Raw genomic sequence first — 24,952 nt, forward strand, 5'->3', positions numbered from 1 at the left:
GATAACATAACTCACCATTAAACAGGAACTCTCCCAGTTAAATTACACTGTAACAAGAGATCAAGAGGAAGAAGAAAAGAGAAAAAAATGTAAATTATAAAAAGCACCTAATTTTATTTCAATTGATTGAGTTTGGTTATACCTGCAGTCTAATCAAACATAAATATTACTTTTTCTTAGAACTGAAGACTGCTTCAGTTCATTTCGTAGACTGGATGCAAAAGCTGCTACTGCTAAGTTTCAGCAAGACCTTGGATTCCGTATGTTAAGCTGCGGCAGAACAGACCTGGTGAATCAGGCCATCGAACTCTTAGGACCCGATGGTGTTAACACCATGGACAACCAGGTGAAAAGCTGCTTTTTCTTTCATTTTATGTGGGAAGTTTAGTGAGTCTCAGTAAAAAGTCTGATTAAAAGTAAAAACATGATTCATAATTCTAATATAAGCTGTACAACATGTCTGTCAAAGTGCACTTTCAGAAATACTTAAATGTGTTTAAATAAAAAGAAACAAGGGCTTGAATAAATATGCCACCATTCACGATTTCAAGATGTCTCAGAGGTTTACAGTCAATGAAGTCCATTTGAAGTGGAGTCAGTGTTGTAATGTGGGAAACACGGCAGCCAGTTTGTGCACAGCCAGCTCCAAAGCACCACATTGTGGCAAAGACTAGAGACTCTATTTTGTGATGCTGATTGAGGGATAACTGTTGGCCAGGGCATTGGGGATAACTCTTTTGCTCTTGTTCAAAATAGTGCCATAGCAACATTTATGTCCACTGAGAGACATTATAGAGTTTTAACTTCCAGTTGAGAGTGGAATAACTTAGACTTTGAATGAACATCTGCAAATGATCTATCTTTAGTTGTGGAAATCTTTATTCCTGCATGGGATGTGGGTGCCGCTGACTGGACCAGTGTTTATTACACATCCTGAATTGCCCCCGAGAAGGTGATGGAGCTGAAGTCTGGAATACCACAGATCTTGTGGTGTATAGAGGGTTGGCCACATTTGTATATGTAATGACGTGACCACACCGGGACTGCTGTGTACAGATTTGTTCTCTTTATCGAACAAAGAATATAATTGTATTAGAAGCAGGTCAGTTACAGTTTGCAACTGATACCTAGGATGAGGAGATTATATAATGAGGAGGGACTGGATAGGTTGAATCTGTATCAGTTGAAGTTTAGAAGATCTTGCTGAAAGATTAAAGATCCTCCAGGTCTTGGAAGGGTGGATGCTGTGAAGGTGTTTCCCCTTGTCAAAGAAACTAGAAATAGGGGATAAAATTTGAAAAGGAGGTGTCTTCCATTTCAAACCAAGATGAGAATTCTTTTTTCTCTTCAACAGTCATGAGCATTTGAAACTCTGTTCCTCAGACAGTGGAGAATCACTGAATGTTTTTCAGGCCAACATAGATCCTTGACTAACAAGGGAGTCAGTAGTTAGCAAGTGTAGACAGAAAAGTGGAGTTAGGTCAACCATGATCTAACACACACCATACACAAACACATTCAACATCCAAGTCCAAGAAGAAGAATGAAGACCCTGCAAAATTATGTCTAAAAAATACTTTGGCCAAGTTTGTGACCATGTGAGGAAGGGGAATTGGCTCCTGTATTTATAATCCTGTCTTGATGAATTGCAACAAATTCATCAGTATGTAGCTACCATATTTCAATTAAAATATAATTAACTAGATTACAATGAATAAGACAGAGGAAGTTATTACTTATACCCCTGATCAACTAGATCAACCACAATCTTATCAAATTACAGGACAGGCCCAAGGGACCAAATGACTTCCTTAATTTTTAAATTTGTATGTTTGCATTTAGTTTGACTTTCATAGAGACTTGTAGGAAAGTGGGGTCCAGTAATATACATTTCTCTGGTATTTGCAATCATGCAGAATAATGTATGATTCACAGGATAACACAAATTGTCTCAGAAGGAGGTCCGGTGTTAATAGAACCTTAAGTGTGTTAGAAACAAGTTCTTTAAAATGAGGCATTTTTGAATTTTAACACTTTTCAGGGTAATAAATTCTGGGTAATAAATTCCTCTTTTATTCAAGTAAACCTTGTAATTTAGCTTCTTAATTTTAATCCAGTTAATTATATTTTAATTGAAATATGATAGCTACATGCTGAGAAACGATTTCAATATTTGTTGCGACTCATCAAGGTAGGTTTATAAAGAGAGGAGTCGAAAAATGTGGTGCTGGAAGCACAGCAGGTCAAGCACCATCTGAGGAGCAGGAGAATCAATGTTTCAGACATCAGCCCAAAACGTCAATTCTTCTCTCCTCAGATGTTGCCTGACCTGCTAAGCTTTTCCAGCACCACATTCTTCGACTCTGATCTTCAGCACCTGTGTTCCTCACTTTCTCCTTATAAACAGAGGAGCCAATTCTCCCTCTTCACATGGTCATAACTTGTGGCCAAAATATGTTTTAGATATAATTGTTTTTTTCAGATTTTTTTTCTGAAAAAAAAATTCAGATTTCTTCCTGGACTTGGATGGTGCACGTGTTAGTTTTCAAGAAGGATGATTGTGTATACTTGTACAGGTACAACCTTTTTATCAATCATCTTTGCATCTTCACTTGAAGTAGGCTTAGTTTGAAGTTGTCACATTGTCTGTAAGGAGTAATTCAGTGAATGTGCCAGACACCATCATCACCATCCCTGGATATGTCCCATTCACCTGCAGGTGTTAGCATATTGGTATATCATCAAGAGGGACTTGCCTTAAGTGCTCTCATCAGTAATTTTGAACCCCATGAAGTCTCAGTATGTTAATCGGTATTTCTCTGTGAACACACCAATTGGAGGAAGCACTCAAATTGGTAAGGGCACAGAATGTACTCTGGATGAAGGACATCAATGTCCATCACCAAAAGTGGCTCTGTAGCACCACTACTGATTGGTGGAATCTTCAAGGCCAAAGCAGCTGGTGTAGGTCTGCAGCAAGCAGTGAGGACACCAACAAGAGGGAATATCTATTTGAAATCATCCTCCCCAATCTGCCTGTCCGTAACTGTTAGTACGAGTGACCACTGCACAGTTCTCATGGAGACAAAGTCCTGTTTTCACATTGTGGATACCTTCTATCCTGTTGCGTTGCACAACCACCTTGCTTAATGGGGTGGAATTTGCATAGATCTAACGAACCAACTTGGGTCACCAGCAACAGAACTGAATTCAACTGCAATCTATAATCTTGTGACATTCTCCACTCCACCCATCCTCACCCCCACTTCTGTCAAAGCAGGGAACCAACTGCAATTCAATGATGAGGGTAAGCCAGTAGCAGAACTGAGCAAACTTATAAGTAGTCATTAAGTTGGTGACGTTACAACACAAAACTACTTACATGTGAAGCATTGGAAGCAGCAGGCAATCAGCACGCACAGATTGAATTTGACCTCTGCAGCTCTGCCACGTCCAGTAATGGATGGTGATGGACAATTAAATAATTAACAGGAGATGGAAGCTGCAATGATGGAAGAGTTTAGCATATTATTATTAAAGTCAAGGTTGAAGCACATGCATCAGTTTTCCACAGAAGTTCTCCATGTCCACACTCCAAGGAAAAAGTACTTCATTGGCTGTTCAATGTTTTGTGCTCTGGGGTGTCCTGAGGTCCTAATGCTCAGTCATAAAATTAGATACTGTTCTTCCAGTTTGCACCAGGTACATTTAAACAATGTAGCAGACTGTGGTCAGAACTGTGAGCATGTGATAAGGTTGAGGGCCCCAGTCATCAGTGTGAGGGAAGGGTACTCCTCAGTTGAGGGAAAAGGAAGACATGTCAGGAACACCCTTGTGGAAGGTAGCATCATTGGAACAGATATAACAGATGGATAAAATGAAGGAATGGGATGGAGTCCTTACAGGAGGCAAAATGTGAACAAGTGTAATGGAAGTAGCTGTGGGAGTCAATGAATATTATTAGACAAACTATCCCCATAAATGGAGACAGAGGAGTCTAGAAACACTCCTTACCATTCTCCAGTGAAACCCAATTCAAACTGGAAAAACAGCAATCCATTTTCTGACTAGGCACTTTATTGCCCTCGAGACTCAACAGTGAGTTCAACAACTTCAGACTTTGAAAGCTTGTGTCAATTTCAGTATATTTCTTTCCCCTTCTGCCCATGTCTGCATCGTGTTTCCATGTTGCTGCTTTTAGTCAAAGTTGATCTTTTCTGCTATTAATATCCACTCTGGACATATGCTTTGTGTATTCCCTATAACCATTGCTACTCTCTCTGCCTTTCCTTGCGAGGCACCTTTGATCTCTAATCTCCTCCACCTTTCCCTGACCTTCCCTCTTGTTCCACCTGCCCTTTGCCACTTTTTCAACACCATAAAACCCATTGCCTTTCCACCACACTTCTGAAGAAGTCATACTTGAAATGTTAACTCTTTCACTCTCCACAGATGCTGCCAAAACTGCTGGGTTTGTCCAGCACTTTCTGCTTTTAACCACACATTGCTGAAATCTTTACTGAACAAGTGTCTCAGAATTTCCCCTGCGATCATTGAGTCATAGAGATGTACAGCATGGAAACAGACCCTTCAGTTCAAACCGTCCATGCCGACCAGATATCCCAACCCAATCTAGTCCCACCTGCCAGCACCCGACCCATATCCCTCCAAACCCTTCCTATTCATATGCCCATCCAAATGCCTTTTAAATGTTGCAATTGTACCAGCATCCACTACTTCCACTGGCAGCTCATTCCATAGACGTACCACCCTCTGCATGAAGACGTTGCCCCATAAGTTACTTTTATATCTTTCCCCTCTCGCCCTAAACCGATGCCCTCTAGTTCTGGATTCCCCCACCCCAGAAAAAAGACTTTGTCTATTTATCCTATCCATGCCCCTCGTAATTTTGTAAACCTCTATAAGGTCAGCTCTCAGCCTCCGACGCTCCAGGGAAAACAGCCCCAGCTGTTAAACCTCTCCCTATAGCTCAAATCCTCCAACCCTGGCAACATCCCTGTAAGTCTTTTCTGAACCCTTTCAAGTTTCACAACATTTTTCCGATAGGAAGGAGACCAGAATTGCACGCAATATTCCAACAGTGGCCGAACCAATGTCCTATACAGCTGCAAGATGACACCCCAACTCTTGTATTCAATACTCTGACCAATAAAAGAAAGCATATCAAACGCCTCCTTCACTATCTTATCTACCTGCGACTCCACTTTCAAGGAGCTATGAACCTACACTCCAAGGTCTCTTTGTTCAGTAACACTCTCTAGGACCTTACCATTAAGTGTATAAGTCCTGCTAAGATTTGCTTTCCCAAAATGCAGCACCTCGCATTTCTCTGAATTAAACTCCATCTGCCATTTCTCGACCCATTGGTCCCATCCGATCAAGATCCTGTTGTAATCTGAGGTACCCTTCTTTGCTGTCCACTACACGTCCAATTTTGGTGTCATCTGCAAACTTACTAACTGTACCTCTTATGCTCGCATCCAAATCATTTATGTAAATGACAACAAGTAGAGGACCCAGCACTGATCCTTGTGGCACTCCACTGGTCACAGGCTTATGAAATATAACTACAACTCGAGGGTAACTCCTGTGCAGTTGCAACACCCAATTGCTAACCAGTTAAAGTTTGTCATGTAGGTGTTTTAATATTGTTTCTCATTGATCTTTTCCTTACTTCACTTTTTGAATATTATTTGCGCAGGGAATGACACCACTGATGTATGCCTGTGCTGCTGGAGATGAAGCCATGGTCCAGATGTTAATTGATGCTGCTGCGAACCTGGATCTTTCAGTAAGCCTCCATTTACTTTAGACAAGAAACTAATCAACAAAAACCAGCAGTTTTTTTTTATTTCTTGAAAATTCACATGAAGAACTTATAATAGAACAATTCTGTCTCATTTGGTCTGCTCAGCTCCCCAGCAACACTCAGAGATACCCCTCAGTGCATCCAGACAGCAGAGGCTGGACAGCTCTCACCTTCTCTGTTCTGCACGGACACATTCCTGTGGTTCAGGTAATAGAGAAACTAAAACCGGGATCAGGGACTGGCTGTGATTGGCTGCAATGGTTTTTGCAGTACAGGACATTTAATAACATTTGTGTTTTACTACTGACGATTTTTCTCTAAGAAAGGTTTCTTTCACTAGGACAGAGAATGCTCTTTCTGAGGAGAATATAATCAGTCTGGCAGCTGCCTCCTCTCCAGAGAATGAAACCGGCTTCTTGACAGAAAACAGAGGCATATTTCTGGCTGGAGGAATGTTTGTAATGAAGTTCACCAGAGTCAATGCTGGCACTCTGGATCTTCCTGATATATCAGTAACCTAGACCTCAACATACAGGGCACCACTTCAACACTTGTAGACACTGGCTGCTTGCTGTCCTCCAAGTGACACCCATGTCAGTCTCTGCAGGGAGAGTGTTGTTTATTCTTCATCACTGTCTCCATTCTCTCTCTCTTGCTGTTTCTCCACTGCCTGGCTGGCTGCAGTACATCAGTCATCAAATGCAGAAAGGCACAAGGCTAGGGGTGTGATGACCAGGAGAATATGATAATTCTCAATGGCATGTGAATCATACCATCCGCAATAATCACTCTGGTGCCAGACAAGCTTTTCTCCACCAAGATAGGGACATCCAACCATGGCTTGTTATCTCCATTTAATATCAACATCTGCAAGAGATTCAAATGATTCAGTGAGTCTACCCCATTGTAAGTGATGTGGCTATCATGGTTGAAAAGTTGAAAGTGTGCACAGGCTTTGAGATGTGAGGCTATAGTTGTGTTAAATGCGTGAGGTGTGGTTGTGTTAAGTGCATGAGATGTGATGAATATGTAGATATTGATCATATTGATGGAGATTGTGCTGTGATGCACTGAGCAGTGTATGAGGCTTGTGTTGCAGTTGATTGGAAATGGCATTTTAAGATATGAGTGTTGGAGCTTGACTCCTGACAAGGAACCACACAGTCATCTGGTCTCACTGACATTGCAGACTTTGTCTGGAGGATGTCCTGTGTATTGAGGACCACTGTCCTGCACTCTGCCTCCTACACAAAGCCTGTAGAGTGTAGCAGCTATATCTCAATTTCACTGATTTTGTGTAATTTCTGAGTATTCCTCCTGTCAAAGTCACTTTCAGAATGACGACCGGAATCTGTTATAGCTAGAATGCACCTTCACTTGAAGCAGTGCATTTTCCCTTGACATGGCACTCTGTGCTCAAACATGCAGCCACTCAGCAACACAGATGGCCATAGCAGTATGTTGTAATTCTTTAGGCAGCATGAAGTTTGAAAACTGTCCACATCAGAAGCAGTGAATATAGTATAATGCAGAGTGTGATCCCATCACACGTTTTTGTGCCCTGTCTATTTTTCCCCTACAATGTTCTAGTGGGTTTGTTCCCATTGCCAGACAATCAAGAATCCTGTTTGGCAGCTTCCTTCACATTGTCTATATGCTGGTCTGTAGTGGCATCACCTCAGAAATTGGGATCCACAAGGCAGTAGCTAAAGTCTCTATATTTCTCTGTAAACTATTGGATGTGCTGCACTATGGACTTTTCGAAGTTTGAGGTTGGAGAAGGCTAGCAGTGGGGTGCGTGCCTGGTGGCTGCAGCTCATTTTGTTGCTATTCAGTAATCACTCCCAAAACTGTTAATGTTAGGACATTAGGTAACGTTTAAATCAAGCCCAACCAAAGCCGTTCTGTACTTTGACAGTGTGGCAGTGGTCACTATCGATGCTTCCATGTGAAGGCTGATAGCTGGGCTAAAGGAAAAGAGAAAAAATATAATCCAAGAAGATGCTCCCACTAAATTAATAGATTTCTTCTTTTTACATTCAGTGTTGAAATAACATTCTCTTTATTTGCATTACCTTTGTTTGACCCTCACAGCTTCTGCTTGATGCTGGAGCCAATGTGGAAGGTGGACTTGTTAATGCTGGGGAAGATAATTGTGCAGAAACACCACTTCAGTTAGCTTCAGCAGCAGGTAATCTCTCATCCTTTCTCTCTATCTCCTCCACAACCCCTCCCCCATGAATACTCGTGATTTGAAGGAGCAGTAGTCTCCGATTCACCTTTATAACACACTGCCATTTTGTTTTATATCCAGCAGCTTGATGTGAGGCAGATGATGAATCACCTTCAAGTGTTCACAAGATAGATAGGGATGGGAGAAGCCGATGGGGCCCATTCTAGCTCATTGATTCAGAACTAGCTGACAGTCCATCTATCACAGTCTCGAGCACTTCTTAAGTGATTCCAGGGCTTTTGCTCCATTCCCTTAAAGCGAATCTTATTGATACTGAGGGACTACTGCATTATTTTTGCTTTTGCAATGCTGTGAATTACAATAAATATTGAATAGCTTTGTGTTCAGCTACCCTGGTTGCTGAAGAGGTATTTGTATCCAATTCACAGCTAAATATGATACATGGTCATTGGGCAGTATCAAATGCTGTCAAACATAGTAGACAAGAAAAAGGCTGGTCTGTTTGACAGTTTGATTCTGTATCATACGATAGTGCCTAAAGATATGGTTTCATTAGAATTAAAATTTCTTAAAGCACATGATATTGCCACGTCACCTGGAAACTCAAGAATAGGGTAAGACTTCACACATCCAACATTCAAATACAATGGTATTTTGATTCAGTAAAAGCAGCTCAAATTTCTTTCAAACCATTGTCCTATCCCCTGTAGAAGTGCCTTCTGACATTTCATTAGGATCCCCATAGTGAGGAACAGACCCTTCGGCCCAACAAGTCCACACTGACCCTCCGAAGAGTAACCCACCCAGATCCATTGCCCTACCCATATTTACTCCTAATGCACCTAAACTTCATATCCCTGAAAACTAGGGGCAATTTACCACAGCCAATTTACCTAACCTGTGGGAGGAAACCGGATTACCTGGAGGAAACCCACGCAGACATGCGGAGAATGTGCAAACTCTACACACAGTCGCCCAAGGCTGGAATCGAACCCAGGCCCCTGGCGCTGTGAGCCAGCAGTGCTGACCACTGAGCCACCGTGCCAGCCCCCCCAATCCGTACTTGATGACTTCTGTTGGAGGTGAATATCACACAGAGGTGACATCATGTGCCAAAAGCTTAAAGAAAGACTCCATCTTTATAATCTATTATATAGATTGGGGTAAATTCAACTTATCCACCGATATTTTTGTAGCATTTCATTTGTGAAGATATGTGTAAAGGTCCAGTAACAGAGGATCCACTAGTCACAGTTCATTGGATATCCAAAGTGTGAAGTATTTTCTGATGTGCTTTTGCAAGGCAATATGTTTCTTTTAGAGATGACCAAAGCATGTGGATTTGAGAAGTAGCTTTAAGAAATATTTAATCTTTGCTGTTTACAAGTTCACTGATAACACCATCATAGTTGGTCAAATCTCAGTTGGCGACGAAACAGACTACAGACAGGTAGAAGACCTGGAAAAATGGTGCACTGAGAACAACCTAGCTCTCAATGCCAGCAAAACCAAGGAACTCATCATTGACTTTTGGCGATATGTTACTCATGCCGCCCTACGCTTTAACAGCACAGAGGTGGAACGAGTGGAGAGTGTTAAGCTGCTGGGAGTGGTCATCCACAACAAGCTTTCTTGGACTCTTCATGTGGACGCACTGGTTACAAAGGCCCAATAACATCTCTTCTCCCTCAGGCTGCTGAGGAAATTTCGCATGATGGCGAATACCCTTGCCAACTTTTATAGGTGCACCATTGAGAGCATTCTGTCTGGATGTATCACTACCTGGTTTGGAAACTGTACTATTCAAGATCAGAGACGGTTAGAGAGAGTGGTGAACTCGGTCCGGACAATCACAAAGGCCAACCTCCCATGTATAGAATCCATCTACCAGGCTCGCTGTCAAGGAAAAGCCGCCAACATTCTTAAGGACCCATTCCATCCTGGCAATGTTTTTCAACAACCTCTACCATTGGGGAGAAGGAACAGAAGCCTGAACACACGCACCAGCCAGTTTCGAAACAGTTTCAACCCTACTGTTCTTAGAATACGGAATGGACTCACAAGCTCTTAACATTCACTTGTACCTGTGTTTTTGTTTTTGTCACTGTTTACCAATTATTTACTATCTATGCTACTTAACTCTGTGATCTGCCTGTGTTGCTCGCAAGACAAAGTTTTTCGCTGTGCCTCGGTACATGTGACAATAAATTCAATTCAATTCAAATCAATTCATGTTCTGTTAGACTGTAATATGGAATACAGACCTACAGAACAGCAGCTAGTTGAAACCAGTATGATATCACGAAATGGTGGTAGTTTGATGGATGGCCGGATGGAGTTCCATCCTCAGTTTTACTTCTGTTTATTTCACAGACTGTGTCTGATCACTGGAAACATCCTCTTCTTTCACTGGATCTCAGCTAGTGCCCAGCTCTCTGCAGCAGGATCAAGTAATCAGCATCTACAAACTAAACTATACATCAAGGACATCTCTGAAATGACTACCAGACTCTGACCTCTTGGCACCACGGTAGCCCACAAACTTACCAACACACTTAAACAGCGGCTGATGAACCTAAAGGATCCAACACAAACAACCAAAACAAATGTCATTTACAAAATACCCTGCGATGATTGTAACAAACACTGCATTGGACAGACAGGCAGAAAATTAGCCACTAGGATACACAAGCACCAATTAATCACCAAGAGACAACCTATTATCACTAGTATCCTTACATATAGATGAAGAACACTACTTTGACTGGGACAACACATCCATGCTAGGACTGGCTTAAGAGAGACATGCACGGGAATTCTTAGAGACCTGGCATTCAAACCAGAACTCAATCAATAAAGACATCGATTTGGACCCCATTTACTAACTTCTGAAAAAAAGAACTGGAAATGATATCACCCATGTTAAGAGACCAAGACACATACATAGAAAGCAGGACATAACACCAGTGCTTCACCAGAGCCTCACTGATGATGTTGCCGAGCATGGTGATGGAACATCTGAAAACAAACCTTCCAGCTCAGTGAGCAAACTTACAACCACAACGCGAACTAAACCAGCCAATTATTTGAATCAAAAACATGGTATTTATACAAAACGTGCACTGGTGTCACTATTTGAGAGTTGATTCACAAAAAGGTTTTCTATAATTAGTCAAACATCTTGTTTCATTTCTATCCCTTCCATTTCCATGAATGACTGACTGTGCCAGAGAGCTACTGAGCTCAACATAATGGGCAAAACTGAGGACCATGAGCATTAATTGGAAATGTTGCAATGATTAACCATTTTTAGCTGTGTAACATTTCTGTTTTACTCAGCTAGTTTATCGGTAATTTATCAGTACAATTTGTTTAAATGGCAATATTCAGAAAGATCAATAAACTGGAAGAAAAAATTAATTAGAATTTATATAACAATTGCAGAAGTATGTGGAAGACATTGCTGCAAGCTTTATGTACCACTGATAAATCTTACTGTATAAAGTATGACCGATTGCCTCAAATAATCAGTAACGTTATACAGATGTTCTCTGGAATCCAGTGACCTTGAAATCATCATATCTTCTGGTTTCCATTAGATGATAAGAAGCAGACCATCAGGAAACAAGCACCCAAACAAAACTCATATGGGGCTGAATTAATGTTTAAGAGTTCTTGACAGATGTGTTGCACACGCGAAAGCTCTGGTCTTTATCTGACACAGACCATTTTGTCAGCTGTCCCTAGCCTCCAAAAAATCACAGTAAACTGCAGCCATGTATACAGCTGAGCTACACCGAGGAAAACCCAAGCATGGTAGCCTTGCCTGAAATAAACCATGCATTTATTTTTGGTCAACCTCAAAGTAAAGGTAGCAAGTTCATTCACATTTAACTGAACCAAATAGTCTTGTCTGCAGCTCAATAATCACAGCACAATCGGTATTAAATAATGCATCTGAACAAACAATGGCAAAGATATTTTTGCTAAAGTTGTTTACGAATTAAATATTAATTATTGATTAATGATTTGGAATTGCTGATTGTGCAGAATTTCACATTAGAAACCGTCATAATTACCAACATGGTAAGGATTTATTGTGATATGAAAGTCTTTGTTTCTTCTAAAGCCATCAGACACTTATGACTCAAGCTTGGATTCACAGAGTCATTACTTCCTAGCTTTCTGATCGGTTCTACTTTTATCTGTGGTGCAGTGCATATGGGTGTTAATAATAAAAAATTGAACGAGATCTGTATCGAAATAGGGGACAAGGGTCAATTATTGTCCAAGATGAAGTACTTCCTATTTCCTACAGTAACGGGGGCCATCTAAATAATTCACTGTCTCCATTCTGAGTCCACCAAAATTACAGACAGAGCAAAATACCTTTACTCTACTTTTTCTGCTGATTGCTTAAAATTGAAAATGTACTCTTCGATCCAAATCTCTTTACCAGAAATGAATGCTGTCAGCCAGCTTATGAATATATTAAAGTATACTTGTCCATCTGTTCCTGTGCTTACAGTGAATGTGCCAGCATTGTATGTTGTGCTCAATTTATTTTATGTCGCTTTACTGCGTACAATCACTGCAGCAGTCACTATGTTAGTAAAAACCTAAACAGGCATTGCAATGAAGGAAAAAAACGTTTTTTTAAAAGACAAAACGGCTTTTTGTCCTGTGTGTAATTATTCTCCGAGTATATACAAATATTGTAATTAAAAATATACTTTGAAGCTTCTTCATATTTGGTTGTCCTCTAATGACACAGAGTTGATTCATTAAATGTCAGAGCCATGCTAGGCTCTGGGCAATGGAGGAAAAGAAGCTCAGAATTACATCAACAACAGCATTCATTTGTATAGCACCCTGAACACAAGACAATCCATTCTTTGCAGCATTCTAAAACAAAATTTGGCACAGAGCCATATAAAGCAGTGAGGGCAAATAGCCAAAAGCTTGGTCATCAAGGTAGATTTTTAAGGAGGACTTTTTAAGGAAGAATGTGAGGTAGAGCTAATGGCCATAAGCAGACGTTCTTCAGTTAGCATGAAGAGAATCATTGGTGATGTTACATGAACTCTTATTACCTGGGCTAAGGCAGGAATAGAGTATTTCACCAAAATGAAACTTTTTGTTCCCAGAATGTGGAATGACAGCCAGGGTGGGGTAGGGAGTGCAATGTGAGCGCCAGGGGCCCGCAAAGGAGACAGGTTCATCATTTGCCCAACCAGCAGTCCACCAGGTTTCACCTGATGGCTGGGCATAGCCCCAGCCTCCCTCAGCTACAGCTAAAATGCAAGAAACAGGGGTTCTCTTGAGTTGCACCCAGGCTGGGATTGTGGGGTGGCAGCTAAGTGCAGGGAACAGTGCTAATATGACAGTGCCCAACTTTATTGCCCCACCACTCTTCTACTAGCCGGTCCCACAAAGGGGCATAAAATTCTGTCCATAGAATCATTTCTGCAACACTTGATAACAATTTTTCTTAATATAGTGCCTTTAACGTGAATACAATGTCCAAAGGCACTTTCACAAAAACATTATAAAACAAAATATGACATTAAGGAGTTATTAGAAAAGATGAGCAAGAGCTTGGTTATACGGAGCATTAAGGAATCACTTAAAAGACAGAAAGTAGAGGGCAAGAGATTTAGGGAAAAAAATCCCAAGGAGATTACAGAGAGAAAGAAAGAGGCAAGGTATTGAAGGGATTTGAAAACATGCGAGAATTTTAAATTGGAGGTGTTATTTAACCAACAGAGACCCAAGGAGCAACGTTTTCACGCAGAGGGTGGTATGTGTATGGAATGAGCTGCTAGAGGAAGCAGTGGAGGCTGGTACAATTGCAACATATAAAAGGCATATGGATGGGTCTATGAATAGGAAGAGTTTGGAGGGATATGGGTCTGGTGCTGGCAGGTGGGACTAGATTGGGTTGGGATATCTGGTCTGCATGGACACGTTGGACCGAAAAGTCTGTTTCCCTGCTGTACATCTCTATGACACTTACTCTAAGTACAGGGATGATGGCAATTTGAATATAGTGCCATTGAACTTGAAACATTAAATTAGTTTCTCTCTCCACAGATGCTGCCTGACCTGTTATATTTCAGATCTTCAGTATCCTCAGTTTTATTTTCATTTGGATGTGGTGCATCTTTGCTCAGAGGCAACATTTTGGAAGATAGGTGGATGAAGGATAGACTTCGTGATGCTGACTAGGAGTATATTAGAATAGTCAGATCCAGTGATTACAAAGACATGATTGAGAGTTTCAGTGGTAGATAAACTGGCCAGGGTGCAGTCAACCAATGTGATGAAGGTGGAAAAAGGTGACACAGATATGTGATTGATAACACAACTAATACGATTGTGAACAGTCTGGTATGGCCTTTGATGTTTGCCACTTGCAGGGAAGCTGAGTTTGTGGCAGAGATTTCACAAATGGCTATGGCTCTGCCTCTGCCTATGAAAAACATGAAAAAAACATGATTCTCCTAAACCCTCTCCCACTCAAGGAATCACAGAGGAATGTTTTTTTCTTTCTCACCCTTTCAGTGTTAAAGCTGCCTCTATCCCTCCAAAACATTTCCTGTCCTGATTCCAATATGCAAAACTGTAGCGTCCATCATTTCCATGAATGGAAAAGGTGGGCAGAAGGAAAATGAAAAATAAATTCAGCAAAAAAAAGGCAACAACGCTGAAGCATGAAACCAATATCTGACAGAGCAACTTGAACAAACACTCAGGAATGCAATCTATCAGAAGTCAGAAAGTACCCTCTCATTATTGTCCGTCTTAAATGGGGGTTGTGGGTAACACGATCATGTGCACTTCAGGTCAGGAAATACTGTCCCCTGCAAGCACAAAATGTGTAATATTCAAGCCAAGAGCTCTGTGTTAGTAAGCAAGATTTCTTAAACATGCAGATGCAAAGGTTGCAGTCCCTCGGCCCCAAAGTATCTGCACTAAACCAGAAAATTTCACCTAATATTCCATTACTATGAAGAGGTGCAGGAATATGTCAGCTGAGTATTGCTCCTGTTGTCTTTCCTGTGACATTGTTTTTGTGTTACTGAACATTACACATTATGCCTCTCTCTAGGTAACTACGAGTTGGTTAGCCTCCTGCTCAGCAGAGGTGCAGATCCTCTACTGAGTGTACTTGATAGAAATGGGATGACATCAGTGCTACATGAGAATATGAACTGCTTTAGCCATGCAGCTGCTCATGGACACAGGTAAGCAGCACAGTATTCGTGTGTGGGTGAGTCAAGGGTAAACTGATGCAGTTCCACATCTTTTGGACTGTGTAAAATACCACCATTTTTAATTGGAGATACGTGTCCTCATGTCAAATTTTTCGAAGTGCAGTTTTTTCTTTACTGTTTATTTAGAAAGTTCTCTTCAGTTGGAATGAAAGTTCGAAAGACTGACTTGATCTGTGCTGGACTAAGCACTTAATCTTCCACAATAAATGTTACTCAAATAATTTTAATAAGATAATAATTTGTTGCTAAACAGGACTTACTCATACTGAGAATTGATCACAAATGTATAATTTTACTGACTATAGGAAATGGAATGCAAGATTGGAGAATTTAACCGTCAGAAAAAGCATATGTTTATGTTACATCTTTCATGATCACCAGATGTCTCAAAGTGCTTCCCAGGCAATGAAATACTTCTGAAATGTGTAGTCACTGTTGTAATGTAGGAAATGGTATTGAATTAAATAGCACTAAAAGCGATCAATGAAGAAGTGGTAATGAGTTTGTCACAAGAATTCATGCATAGCAAATCACTCAGCTTCAATTAAGAACAGAAAATTGTAAAGGTGATCTATAGATCAGCAAGCAATGGGAAAAGACAGTAATTTTCAGTGAGACTGTCACAATTCTTCATATAGATCAGACTTGAAATGTTATCCCCTCTCTCAGAGATGCTGATTGGCTTTCAATACATCTTTATGTAGTTAATTATCAGTATCCATGTAATGCAGAAGAGCATGGACTTGATGTGATTTTTGACCAGTGAGCGATATATTGGATTTATCAGTGTTGTAGCCAAAAGTCTGTAGCTGGAAATCAGGAACAAAAACAAAAATTGCTGGAAAAGCTCATCAGGTCTGGTAGCATCTGTGGAGAGAAATTAGAGTTCACATTTCAGGTCCAGTGAACCTTTCTAGAACAGATTCTAGCTAGGAAAGTGTTGGTTCTTCTGCAGAAGATACAGTGGGGGAAGGGCTTAATGAGTACACAATGGGTGGGGATTGGGCCGAATGGGAGAGAAGAACAGTTGGACTATCCAGCTGGGCTGAATGGCGTGAATAGCTATCAATGAGGACTGTTACTGACTGTTAGTAGTTATGTGCAGTATCAGACCATGTGATAACAAGACCTTGTGTGTGGGGGTTGGAGTAAGGATATGGGAGAAAGTGCCTCAAACCCTGAAGTTGGTGAAGGGAGATTCAGTATCGAGATCGACTTTAGAACTTGAGACACTTTCTCTCAGACCTGCTGAGCTTTTCCAGCAATTTCTGTTTTTGTAACTTTTTATGCTCTAGAATAACATTGTATTTTTCTTGTGCTTTTTCCAGATTCTTGGGTTCAATGAAAGAATCAATAAAATAATGCTTAGTTTTAATATTTGTTTCATTGTTCCCCACATAACCAGAAATGTGCTGCGCAAGTTGCTTACACCACCCCAAGCTCCAAAGACTGATGTATTATCTCTGGAAGAAATCTTAGCTGAGGGATTTGAGAGTGATACTTCAAGCATGGGAAGTATAAATGAAGGACAGGTTAAACTCTGCAAAGCCAGAATGAAGGCTTTACAAGAAGCTATGTACTACAGTGCTGAACATGGTTACCTTGATGTCACCATGGAATTGAGGAATCTTGGTAAGTGTTTTTTAGTTTCTTTTTTTAAGAGATTTATAAGAACAACGAACAGTACAGTGCAGGTACAGGTCCTCTGGCCCTCCAAGTATGTGATGATACATTTTGCCCTTCCATACTAAAACTGTCTTCACTTACAGGTGTTTCTTGAATGTTGCTATTGTATCTGCTTCCACCACCTCCTCTGCGAGCGTGTTCCAGACACTCACCACTCTTCGTGTGAAAAATTGGCCTCGCACATCTCTTTTAAACTCCAACTACCCCCCACCGCACCACGAACCTGTGTCCCCTAGTAATTGACCCCTTCATCCGAGGAAAAAGCCTCATACTTTCCACTCTATCCATGCCGTTCACAATCTTGTGAACTTCTATTAGGTCGCCCTTCAACCTCCTGCGTTCCAGTGAAAACAAACCCAGTACACCTAACCTTTCTTTATAGCTAAAATCCTCCAGACAGGGTAACATCCTGGTAAATCTTTTCTGTACCCTCTCCAAGGCATCTACATCGTTTTGGTTGTGTGGTGACCAGAACTGTATGCAATATACCAAGTATAGCCTAACTAAAGTTCTCTAAAACTGCAGCATAACTTTTCTGTCCTTATACTCAATGCCCCATCCAATGAAGGGGAGCATGCCTTAGGCCTTTCTTACTGCCTTATCTACTTGTGCTGCCACCTTCAGTGATCTGTGGATCTGCACACACAGATCCCTGTTAACTTTGTGATTTAGACAATTTTTCATTGATACTTCAAGTTACTTTCTAAATTGAATGTAGGGATGAGTGTCAGCTGGCACTTTAACTTCAAAGGTTTTCAAAGCTGAGTTTGGACCTGAGCTTGTCCAGTTCATAGAGTCGTAGAGACGTACAGCACGGAAACAGACCCTTCGGTCCAACTCGTCCAACCTGATCAGATATCCTAACGTAAGCTAGTCCCCTTGCCAGCACCAGGCCCATATCCCGCCAAACCCTTCCTATTCACATACCCATCCAGATGCCTGTGAAAAGTTGTAATTGTACCAGCCTCCAACACTTCCTCTGGCAGCTCATTCCACATACGCACCATACTCTCCGTGAAACAGTTGCCCCTTAGATCTCTTTTATATCTTTCCACTCTCATCTTAAACCTATGCCCTCTAGTTCTGAGCTCCCCCACACCAGGGAAAAGACCTTGTCTATTTACCATATCAATGCCCCTCATGATTTTATAAACCTCTATAAGGTCACCCCTCCGCTTCCGATGCTCCAGAGAAAACAGCCCCAGCTCAAATCGTGCAACCCTGGCAGCATCCTTGTAAATCTTTCCTGAACCCTTTCAAGTTTCATAACATCCTTCTGATAGGAAGGAGACCAGAATTGCATGCAATATTCCAAAAGTGGCCTAACTAAAGTCCTGTACAGCCACAACATGACCTCCCAACTCCTGAACTCAATACTCAAAGTATACCAAACACCTCCCTCACTATCCTATCTACCTGCGACTCTACTTTCAAGGAGCTATGAACCTGCATTCCAAGGTCTCTTTGTTCAGCAGCACGCTGTAGGACCTTACCATTAAGTGTATAAGTCCTGCTACGATTTGCTTTTTCAAAATGCAAGACCTTGCATTTATCTAAATTAAACTCCATCTGCCACTCCTCAGCCCATTGGCCCATCTGATTAAGGTCCTGTCGAAATCTGAGGTAACCTTCTTTGCTGTCCACTACACCTCCAATTTTGATGTCATCTGTAAACTTACTAACTATGCTTCTTATGCTCATATCCAAGTCATTTATATAAATGACAAAATATTGTGGACCCAGCACCGATCCTTGTGGCACTCCACTGGTCACAGGCCTCCAGTCTGAAAAACAACCCTCCACCACCGCCTCTGTCTTCTACCTTTGAGCCAGTTCTGTATCCAAATGGCTAGTTCTCCCTGTATTCCATGAGGTCTAACCTTGCTAATCAGTCTCCCATGAGGAACCTTGTCGAATGCCTTTCTGAAGTCCATATAGATCACATCTACCGCTCTGCCCTCATCAATCCTCTTTGTTACTTCTTCAAAAGACTCAGTCAAGTTTATGAGACATGATTTCCCACGCACAAAGTCATGTTGACCATCCCTAATCAGTCCTTGCCTTTCCAAATACATATACATTCTCTCCCTCAGGATTCCCTCCAACAACTTGCCCTACACCGATGTTAACTCACCTTTGTTTTTTCTGTTGTGAACTGCTGCAGGGAATCACAAAGTGAGGAATTCCCACTGATTCTTTTTCTTCTTGACTCCAAGATAAAACCAGTTAATTGCAGCTAAAATTAATGATCATATCCCAGGTCAAAAATGTGAACTGATATCTCTCTTAGCCTCTGTCAGTCAGCACCAATGCTGGAATCTGTGTTTATCAAAGGTTCTCACTCTGGAAGCTCTAAAACTGAGAAATTTGCATAATAGGGTTCTTCTACACCCATTAAGATATCCCAGAGTCATTAGGTTACTTTCAAAGTGCAACAAACTGTTTAGTTTACAGCCAAATGCAGTAAGTTAGCTTGCATACAGAAGTCTCAAAATAACAATAAAATAAACATTGTACATGTCAACTCCCTTCTCCAAATTCTCCAATTCCAAACTCAGCCAACTTCTTATTTTAACATACCATCCAAAAGATGACACCTCTCATTTTCTTCACATTAGATTATCTACTCAAATCTCTGCATTAAATCTTTTAAATCAATAAGCTTTTCTACTCCTATGTTTGTTCGTGCCACGTGGGCGTCACTGGTTAGGCCACCATTTATTGGCCATCCTGAATTGTCCAGAGGGCGATTAAGAGTCGATCTCTGTGGGCCTGGAGTCACGTCAGCCAGATCAGGTAAAGATGGCAGATTTCCTTCCTTGAAGGACATTGGTGAACCAGGTGTTTCTTTTTAACAACAATCAGCAACGGTCACCATTATTCCAAACTGAATTGAAATTTCACCACTTGCCATCGAAAGACAACAACCCATACCTCCCTAGAACATTAGCCTGGGATTCTGGATGGCTCATCTAGTATAATTATGCTACTTCTTTTCCTTGTTTCTGTTACATATTTGGATGTAGGAGGACAGTTCGAGTAAATATTAAAAGGGTTAAAATACAACCTGAGTGTAATAAGAAGCAAATGCAGCTTCAGTTTTCATTCTGTTTTCTCCTGCAGGTGTACCCTGGAAATTACATGTCTGGATTGAATCTCTGAGGACCTCATACAATCAGTGCAGATATCCTGTAATGCAGTACTTGTTACGGGAATTCACTACCATTAGACAAGAGGATTTCAATGAGGAGCTGATCAATGAGGGGCTTCCATTGATGTTTGACATTCTTAGGGTTAGCAAGGTAGAATGCCTTCCATTTTGTGGTGATATTTGTAACAGGATACAACTGGTTAGGGATGTCATGAAGGATCAAAATGACCTGCCTTTCCCCATAATATTATTAAATACATCCAAATTATAATACAGCATTGCAGTGAAAGAAAACTAATATTTATCATGACAGCTGCTACATTTTATGATCTGATTTCTTGTTTGAGTATTGTTCATGACTAGGACAAAGTGAAGACTGCAGATGCTGGACATCAGAGTTGAAAAGTGTGGTGCTGGAAAAACACATTTGGTCAGGCAGCATCCCAGGAGCAGAATTGATGTGTCGGGCATAAACCCTTCATCAGGAATGTGGGGGGGGGGGAAATGAGATAAGTAGGAGGGTGGGGATGTGGGTGAAATAGCTGGAAATGCGATAGGTAGATGTAGTTTGGGGGGTGATGCTGTTAGGTCGGAGCAGGGGGTGGAGTGGATAAGTGGGAAGGAAGATGGACAGGTAGGACAGTTCAAGAGGGCGGTGTCAAGTTGGAGAGTTGGAAATCCTTTTGAACTGTCCTACCTGTCCATCTTCCTTCCCACCTATCCGCTCCAACCTATCACCATCACACCCCTACCTATTGCCTCTACCTATTGCCTTCCCAGCTACCTCACCCCCACCCTCTTAGTTATCTCGCAGCCCTCTTCCCCCCCACTTCCCCATTCCTGAGGGAGGGGGCTTATGCCCAAAACATTGATTCTCTTGCTCCTTGGATGCTGCCTGACCTGCTGTGCTTTTCCAGCGCCACACTTTTTGACAATTGTTCATGACTGTATACTATTTGACAGATTGCCTCAATATTCCAGAGTCTATTTTTTTTGGCATATTCTTTTTCTGTTTCTACAGAATGATGCACTCAATCAGCACCTAGCTTCTATCTTCATTTATTGCTTTGGTAACGCTCCTATTCCTAGTATCCCTGAGTTAAAGAGAATGCCACCTGCTCGATTAGGTGAGTCATCTCTATTCTTGAATGTTGTAAGGACTGTGTGCTGAATGAGAATTTTTAATCTCTCCCTCCTTTCTCAAATGTGAATTTGTGTCAATGCACAGTCAGGGTCTCGTCTCCAAGTTATTCTTTATGTATGAGCCATTAAAATCAAAATGAGGGGAACTGAAGTGAGAACTCGGCAATTGACTAGTTTTCCACCCAGCAGTAACAGTTAGAGCAAATTCCAAGTTTACTGGAAGGCTAGATAATCAAGGCAGGTATTAGAGCTGAGATGCATACATAAATACATAAGGTCTGCTTTCACATAGTGGTCCTTAGATAATTATTGTGTGTCTGACTCAGGGCGACATGGACCCTGGCTGCTACTGGCATAAGGTTAAGCTGGGTGTTTGAGTGTGCAGTAAAGGTTGCATATTCTGACAACATTCTGACAATAGTGCTGAAGCCTGTGCTCCAGGACTAGCTGCGGGCCCTAGCCAAGTTGTTATGATAAAGATCTGATACTGGTTATCGACCCACAATGTGCCAAAAAAAAAAAAAGGACGAATTCAACCTCATCAATTATTGTTCTGTCAGTCAACTTCCTATCACTGGTAGAGCACTGGAAGGTGCGGTCAACAGTGCTATCAAGCAGCACTTACTTAGCCATGACTTGACATATTCACAGACCCTCAACTTACATTCCATCAGGGTCACGTCTCCTGACCTCATTTAGCCTTGTTCCAAACATGGACTAAAGAGGTGAAAGTGATCATCCTTCACTTTAATGCAGCATTTGATTTTATGTGGCATCAAGGAGCCCTAGAAAATCTGAAATAACTAGGGGGGGGTCTGGGGAGTCTCCATTGAAGTCATACCTAGTGCAAAAGAGATAACTGTCCTTGTTGGAGGTCAATCATCTCTGTCCCAGAATAGCACTGCAGGAATTCCTTAGTGTGCTTGGCCGAGACAGCTGTCCATACCTATGTGAAGCAAAACGTGAACAATGTTCAGGCTTGGGCTGATAAATAGCGAGTAACACTTGTCACACAAATGCCAGGCAATGACCATCTCCAACAAGAGAGATTCTAACCATTGCCCGTTGACATTCAATAGCGTTGTCATCACCGAATCCCCCACTGTCAACATCCTGGGGAGTTACCATGAACAAGAAACTGAATGAATCCTCAGTCAGACTGAGGCAGGGCTGCTATAATTGAACTACAAGTGACAAAGTTCTAATCATAACCAGGAAATTGGAAACAATGTCAGGGGGGTGGGGAGATATTGCGAGCGGCCAGGAGAGTTGAAGCCAAGATCTGTCAAAGTCCTATTGAATGCTGAAGCAGGCTTGAGGAACCATACTTCTGCTCTCACTAGGCATGTTATGTTCTGACAGCCATATAAGAGACTGGGAATTCTGCACCTCCTGGATCTGCCAAAGTCTGTTCACCATCTACAAGGGACACTTCAGAAGTATGGTAGTTTATTCTCCACTTAGCTGGAGGAGTGCACGTCCAACAAAACACACACAAACCCTCAAACTCCGCATACACCAGTGTCTGCCATATACAAGGTGCACTGCAGCAACTCGGTAATGCTGCTAACCCTAACCCTTTGAGATCCACAGACTCTAATCACCCAGGACAAGCTCAGCAGATGCATGGGAACACCACCATGTGGACACTTGCCTCCAAACCTGTTGAAGAGCATTAAGGTGGATATGTTCTCAGACTCCGATGGTCTCTGCCCCAGGTTATTGAGAGAGGCAAGAGAGGAAATTGCTGTGATCTTTGTATGCTCGCTACCCACTGGAGAGATCCTGGAGGACTGGCGAGTAGCTAACATCATTCCTTTGTTCAAGAAGAAAATAAGGCTAATCCAGGAAAATATAGACTGGTGAATCTCACATCAATGATTTTTTTTTAAGATCCCGTAGTGTGGAAACAGGCCCTTCGGCCCAACCAGTCCACACCAACCCTCCGAACAGTAACCCACCCATTTCCCGAACAGACCCATTTCCCTCTGACTAATGCACCTAAGATTATGGGCATTTTAACATGGCCAATTCACCTGACCTGCACATCTTTGTGACTGCGGGAGGAAACCGGAGCACCCAGAGGAAACCCACGCAGACCCGGGGAGAATGTCCACACAGACATTCGCCCAAGGCTGGAATCGAACCTGGGACCCGGGTGCTGTGAGGCAGCAGTGCTAACCACTGAGCTAGAAAGAATCTTCAGTGATATGATTTACGTGCATTTGGAAATGTGAGGACTAATTCGGGACAGTTAGCATGGCTTTATTCAGGGAAGGACATGTACTACTAATTTTATTGAATTTCTTGAGGACGTGATGAAGGTGATCAATGAGGGTCGAGCAATGGATGTTTGTCTGTATGGATTTAAGCAAGGTTTTCAACAAGGTCCCTCACAGTAGGCTCATCCAGAAGGTTAAGCTGCATGGGATCCACGGTGACTTGGCTGCTTGGATTCAGAATTGGCTTGCCCACAGAAGGCAGAGGATAGAGGTGGAAGGGTGTTTTTCAGGCTGGAGGTCCGTGACTAGTGGTGTTCCGCATCCTCTTCTATACTGGGACTTCTGCTATTTGTGGTATAGATGTATAAATGATTTGGATGTAAAATGTAGATGGGTGGGTTAGTAGGTGACACTAAGATCTGTGGAGTTGTGCACAGTGTAGAAAATTGTCAAAGGATATAAATCAGCTACAGATATGGGCAGAGAAATGACGGATGGAGTTTAATCCAGTTAAGTGTGAGGTGCTGCACTTTGGGCGATCAAATGTTAAAGAAAAGTAGAGAGTCGATGGCAGGACTCTGAATAGTATTAATGTACAGGGGGATTTTGAGGTTCAAGTCCATAGCTCCTTGAAAGTGGCCACACAAGTAGATAGGGCAGTAAAGAAGGCTTATGGCATGCTTGCCTTTATTGCTTGGGGAATGGAGTATAAGAGTCAGGATGTCATGTTGCAGCTTTATAAGACTTTGATTAGGCCACACTTAAGAGTTTTGCATTCAGTTCTGGTCGCTACATTAGAGGAAGGATATGGAGGGTTTGGAGAGGGTGGAAAGAGGTTTACTAGGATGCTGGCTGGATTAGAGGGTATGAACTCTGAAGAGAGGTTAGAAAAACTCATGTTGTTTTCTCTGGAGTGGTGCAAGTCTATAAACTTATGAGATGGATAGATAGGGTTGACAGTCAGTGTCTTTGACGGTCAGGGATGAAATGTCTAATACTAGGGACCATGCATTTAAGGTGAGAGGGAGAAAGTTCAGAGGCGATGTGAGGGGCAAGATTTTTCTTACATAGAGTGGTAGGAGTCTGAAATATTTTGCCAGGGGTAGTGGTGGACACAAATATGATGGGGGCGTTTAAGGGCCCTTCAGATAAGCACATGAATATGCAAGGAATGGAGGGGTATGGACCAAAGCCAGGCAGAAGGGATTATATTAATTTGACATCATGTTCGGCATAACATCGTGGGCCAAAGGGCCTGTTTCTGTGCTGTACTGCTCTATATTCTAAATCACACCCATCCTGACTTGGAATCACATGGCCATTACTTAGTGTCACTGGGTCAAATTCCTGTAACTCCCTGCATTGTGAGTGTACGTTCACCTCCATAGACTACAACCGTTCATGAAGGCAGGTATAAATGCCTGTTCCAGGTAATTGGGGGTGGGCACT

General features: G+C 41.8%; 1 protein-coding gene across 2 annotated transcripts in view; it reads left to right on the top strand.

Moving 5' to 3' along the window:
• Nucleotides 1-24,952, top strand: part of LOC122557675 (ankyrin repeat and BTB domain containing 2b) — a 211,104-nt gene that overhangs the window by 171,928 nt on the left and 14,224 nt on the right. Inside the window, exons 6-13 of one of the 2 annotated variants that reach the window (XM_043705511.2) lie at nt 181-346; nt 5,723-5,812; nt 5,936-6,037; nt 7,925-8,021; nt 15,136-15,271; nt 16,707-16,933; nt 20,111-20,289; nt 21,160-21,265. In XM_043705511.2, the coding sequence (XP_043561446.1) occupies nt 181-346; nt 5,723-5,812; nt 5,936-6,037; nt 7,925-8,021; nt 15,136-15,271; nt 16,707-16,933; nt 20,111-20,289; nt 21,160-21,265 (1,103 nt within the window). The remainder of the gene's footprint in view (nt 1-180; nt 347-5,722; nt 5,813-5,935; nt 6,038-7,924; nt 8,022-15,135; nt 15,272-16,706; nt 16,934-20,110; nt 20,290-21,159; nt 21,266-24,952) is intronic. The other variant, XM_087996331.1, reaches the window with a different exon arrangement.

Source organism: Chiloscyllium plagiosum, unplaced genomic scaffold (genome assembly GCF_037043375.1).
Source record: "Chiloscyllium plagiosum isolate Xiang-an unplaced genomic scaffold, Cpla_swu_hap1 HiC_scaffold_18, whole genome shotgun sequence".
In the NCBI taxonomy this organism is placed as follows: domain Eukaryota; kingdom Metazoa; phylum Chordata; class Chondrichthyes; order Orectolobiformes; family Hemiscylliidae; genus Chiloscyllium; species Chiloscyllium plagiosum.